We start from the raw sequence: 5,000 nt of genomic DNA on the forward strand, positions 1-5,000 counted from the left end.
TCATATGAAAGTGTTGGCGCAGGAATTGATAGGATTCGATTTGCCGGTATGTTCTGGTCTTGCCTGTAATCTCCATGAACCTCTTTTACGGCCTGTCTCTTTGGAGCATTTCTTGTGTCTGTGTTGTCACACTGTTTACCTTGCATGTCGTGAGGATGTCGTTGTTTTTGTTTTGGCCGCACCATTGTGCTGTTATATCATGTGCAGCGTATTATCCCCCCGGTCTGTTTCCTCATTCGATTTTCCTCTTTGTGTTCACCGAGGAGGGCCCGGTTACCATGGGAACGACAGTGCTAAGAGATAGCTTACGCTGCAGACTTGTCAGCGGGGTCTCGGAGAGCCGCTACCCCCTCCTGACCGCAAAAAAGGAATGAAATTATGATTTATGGAAGCATAAGATAACAGAGCCAGGCGCAGGTGACCTGAGGGAAGGAGACAAGGGATGGTTGTACCATCCATCTGTGCTCCCCCCATCCACCAACCCTCCATATCTCTGGAACCACTCTCACCTTCTGTCTACCCCCCATCCACTGTCTGTCTTTGTTTACATTTCCTGAGCTCAGCCAGGTGTAAATCGCACCGCGATCAGTATCTCCGTGGTGATAAACTTCACCCTGGCAATGACTGATGACACGGGCATGTGAGGGAGGGGGTGTTGCAGGGAAGGGAAAGGAGGTCGGGGAGGGCAGCCTTGGTCATTATTTTGGTGATTAACAACTGCTAATTAATTTTCCTTTTTCTTTGTGTTCCCACAGCAGAACTCCCAGAAGAAGAGGGCCACCGATCGACGCTCGAACAGCAAAGCGGAGAAGAAACCCACCCTTCAGGTACTGCGCTGAGACCTTCTGTTTACTTCATACCGCACTCTGTTATTTCTTATCGTTTGGTGTTTAGCGGTAAAAGACAGACACATGGCCTGCGTTCCCACATCCCCCAAAGGCCTAATGAATTTTAAGAGAAAAAAAAAATACAAGAGTGATGCTTAATTTAAAACCGCAACATTGATCTTATCTTTATGGGGGGAAGTTTTATAGTCTGATTGATTTTGGCCTGTGTGGCGACAGCCCATTAAACAGCTTTCCAAGTGAGGCTGTTTTCTGCTGGGATGCAGTCTACTGTCTCCCAGGCTGTGAACAGGGGAGTGATGTGTCTCTGAACAGCGTGTACTAAGGGAGGGTGCTTGGGATTGTTTTGGTCCCGTACTTTCATTGCGAGCCACTTTGCAGCCTTTGTGTCTGTAATTACTATCACATATAGCTTTGCATTAGTGAAGAGAGGGAGTTGTTTTGTTTTGTTTTTTGTTTTGCTCAAGCTCTTCACAGTAGTCATTGTATGGCCTATTATGTAAAGTATGTGCAAGCAGTACATTCGACTGCTGCACAAACAAAGTACTCTGTGAAAGCATGCAGTATGCCAACGGCCTCAACTGCCACTCCTTGAATTGCAAAAACAAAAAACTGCAACCCACACTGACTAACGGCCCAAACAGATCCAACACAATCATTCCCTTCACTGTTGTCTGTAATTATCATGGAATAGTTTTTTTTTTATTCAGTATTTTTATGCAAAATTGTATGCAAAGTGATGATTATGAGTTTCACTGTAGTTCATTAAATGAGACAGCTTTCTTAGAGCGAGGTAGAGGAAAGGTTAGAATTGCAGAAGCAGCCATGTAGTGTAAGGCATTTATCATCAGTGTCATTTAGGCAAGTCCCTAAAGCCTGTGCTCTTGACCCTGCAGCCCGAGGACAGCTCTGACTTGAGGTGCCAGCTGCACTTTGCCAAGGAGGAGTCGGCGCTCATGTGCAAGAAGCTGACCAAGTTGGCAAAGGAGAGCGAGAGCATGCGCGAGGAGCTAGGCAAGTTCCGCTCGCTCTACGGCGAGGTGGACGCGGCTCTCACCGTGGAGGAGGTGGCCGACTCGCCGCACACACGCGAGGCCGAGGTGCGCGTCCACCTCAAGCTGGTGGAGGAGGAGGCCAACCTGCTGAGCCGGCGCATCGTGGAGCTGGAAGTGGAGAACCGTGGCCTGCGCGCCGAGATGGACGACATGAAGGGCCAGGAGACAGGGCTCATCGCTGGGGGAGGGATGGGGCCGGGGGGCGGCATGCTGGTGCTCCAGGGCGCGGAGAACGTGATGGAGCTGCAGCGCCACCTGCAGTTTGTGGAAGAGGAGGCGGAGCTGCTACGGCGCTCGCTGATCGAGCTGGAGGATCAGAACAAGCTGCTGATGAACGAGCTGAACCGCTACAAGTCCGAGCTGCCGGCCAACGGGGAGACGGAGTCACTGACCTCCTCGTGTCCGGGGCCGGCTGGCACGCTCCTGGAGGAAGGGGGGAGGGAGGCGCCGGGCGAGGCCACCCACGAGGAGCTCCTGGCGGCCAGACTCCAGATCGGCGAACTGGGCGGCAAGATGAAGAAGCTCCAGTACGAGAACCGCGTGCTGCTGTCCAACCTGCAGCGCTGCGACCTGGCCTCCAGCCAGCGGCCTGCCCTGGAGACCGACGCCGAGGCCGGCGACTCGGCCGAGTGCGTGCCCAGCGAGGGCCTCCGCGAGGGGCCCGTGGGCGGCGAGGGGAACGAGCCCTCAGAGGTTGCCAGGGAGGCGCTGGAGAAGACGATGCCTGGCCTCGGGCTCCTGATCTCAGACTGCGGCCACACGCGTCCCCCCTGCCTGCTGAAGGACCGCGAGGCGCTGCTGGCCGTCCGCGAGCAGGCGGAGCTGGTCACCACGGCCATCCAGCTCCTCACATCGCCCGACTCCAACTGCCTCCTCTCGGCAGACTCCTCGGACAGCCTGTGCCGCAAGCTGTCGGGAGGTGACAGCGATGGGGCGGCAGAGAACGTGATCCTGGAGAAGAGCCTGCCTCCGACGGCTGATCTGCCCCTGGTAGAGGCCCTGAGGGGCAGGCTGCGGGTGCTGCAGTCCCAGCTGCAGGCTTTTGTGGAGCGCGTGGAGGCCCTGGGAGACTCCCCGGGGAGTAAGGAGGTGGAGGGGGCCTCGCCTCTGCCGTTGCTGTCCGAGTCTGGGGGCCCCGTGGTGGGCATGCCTTCTGCCTCAGCCCCCTGCCCTTCGGAGAGCTCTGCTGGAGCCACCACAGCCAAACACAAGGTAAGAGTTTAACCCCCCACCCTTCCCTCATCTCTCTCCTCTACATTTAGATTGATTTATTTTCTTCCTGCTTGGCCTTTTTTTATTTTGGCTCCCTCTCTTTTGTGGCAAGTTTTTGTTCCTCTCCTTGTTGCTGTGCCTTATGAACCATGCTGAGGTTTACTAACACCCTCCCCCCTCCCTCACAACGGCTGCCATGTTTGACTGCTGGTTAAAGGCTCCCTGCTACTTTAAGCTTGCATGCTGCTGTTTCACACTGGAAGACCATGTAGAGAATAGTGCCATGGCCTCTAATGGAGTAGCCCGAAACACACTTTCATTTTCATCTGTATTTTGTCAGTAAGTTCCCTTGTCTGGCAAAAACATCAATTCCAATCGGACCAGAACACGAATATTTCTCAAACCCGCGGTAATACTAGCAGAGGTATGTGAAAACAGCGTCTGTTGACATTCACATACTCTGAGGCGTTTGAGGTCTGTTTCGAGTGCTGGAGAGGCAGAGGCTGCACTATGTGATGATGTCATGGGTGCCATGAATCATAGCTCATCACATATATACTCAGAGTCTCCTAAGTTTTCATACATGCAGTGAAATTGTGTGTATTTATTTGTGTGTTTGCGCTGGTTGTAGAATGTGATCTGTAATGTTTGGAAATGTGTTAAATCAGGCGTGTAGTGAAGGTGTGCTGTTAGGTAACTAAGTGATGTGGCAGTATTAGCTCTTGATCTGTGCTGATTCTCAGAGCTCCACTAGAGGCCCACTTCAGATAGCTCTCTCCCCCTCCCTTCTCTCTCTCTCTCACCGCATGGGCTCCATAACTTGTGCTCTCTTCTGCACCTTTCTGCACCTTCATCTACTCCTCCTCGTCCTTCTCCTCCTCCTACTCTGGTTTGGCCTCTTCTTCTCTCTCTCTTTTTGATTCCTCTGTGCCCTAACCCCCAAACCCACCCCACTGTCTTTCTCACCTCTGCCTGCCCCCACCTCGTCCCTACCCTCCTGCTCACCTCCCCTCTCTCCTCTCTCTTCTCCCTCCAGCCTGCGCTTGCACTCCTCAGTGTTGTTTTGGTTCTGTTCCCCATGCTGTCCTACTCCACAGTGGCCAAGCTGTTTTTCCTTTACATGCTTTTCTTTGTCCTGTGAGTTTTCCTTTCCAGTGTGTCTCACAAGGGAATACGTTTTGGTTCTGTCGTTTTTCTTTTGTTTTCTTTTTTTTTCTTCTCTTGTTTTTTTCTGTTGTCCTTTCCCAAATCTGTGTCTTCCCATCTTCCTGTTCTCATGCCGCCTTGTCCGCCTTTCCTCAACAATCCCTGCCAACTGTCTACATCCCATAATGACAACCCCCCCCCCCATACCTCCCGTCCTCCTCTCTGTCTGTCTTCCTTCTCTCATCTGTCCTGTCTTTTGCCATTCTTTCTTCTTTTTGTCGTGTTTTATTTTTTCATTAACTTGCCCATGCATGCATGCAACAGTCCAACTTTAGGGACCATTCAGAGCGGGAGGTCAAAGGGCAGGAAGCCTCTCTGAGCAAATCAGAAGAGGAGGGCCACGGCCATCTCGACAGCAACAGGAACCAGGATGCCCGTGACCAAGAGTTGGACACGAAGGAGACCAGCAGTGTACTGGTGAGTTTACCATCTCCTCTCCTGCAGACATGTTAATCGAACCCATGCAGGCTTTCCCTCTTATTTCCTTTCTTTCGGTGCGCGGTGCTGCCGGCTAATCATGCAGGCCTCACACTTCTGTTTACAATGACATCATTTCCCCCTTGAGGCTGCCAAAGAGGAAGTGTCTGCCACTCTTGTTTGTGTGACCTTTTGATATCAGTGTCTCCATGGCAACAAAGGCGCGTGAAAAAAAAAAGAGGCCTGCTAAAGTGATAGAGAGGCT

The 5,000-nt window shown here is 52.4% G+C and overlaps 1 protein-coding gene across 1 annotated transcript in view; it reads left to right on the forward strand.

Moving 5' to 3' along the window:
• The window catches only part of mtcl2 (microtubule crosslinking factor 2), a gene marked incomplete at its 3' end in the record, with an annotated part of 44,684 nt that overhangs the window by 27,012 nt on the left and 12,672 nt on the right, over positions 1 to 5,000 (forward strand). The window contains exons 4-6 of the mRNA XM_080853968.1: positions 756 to 827; positions 1,742 to 3,112; positions 4,583 to 4,735. Coding sequence (XP_080710094.1) covers positions 756 to 827; positions 1,742 to 3,112; positions 4,583 to 4,735 — 1,596 coding nt within the window. The remainder of the gene's footprint in view (positions 1 to 755; positions 828 to 1,741; positions 3,113 to 4,582; positions 4,736 to 5,000) is intronic.

The sequence above is a fragment of the Sprattus sprattus genome (genome assembly GCF_963457725.1).
Source record: "Sprattus sprattus genome assembly, chromosome: 16".
In the NCBI taxonomy this organism is placed as follows: domain Eukaryota; kingdom Metazoa; phylum Chordata; class Actinopteri; order Clupeiformes; family Clupeidae; genus Sprattus; species Sprattus sprattus.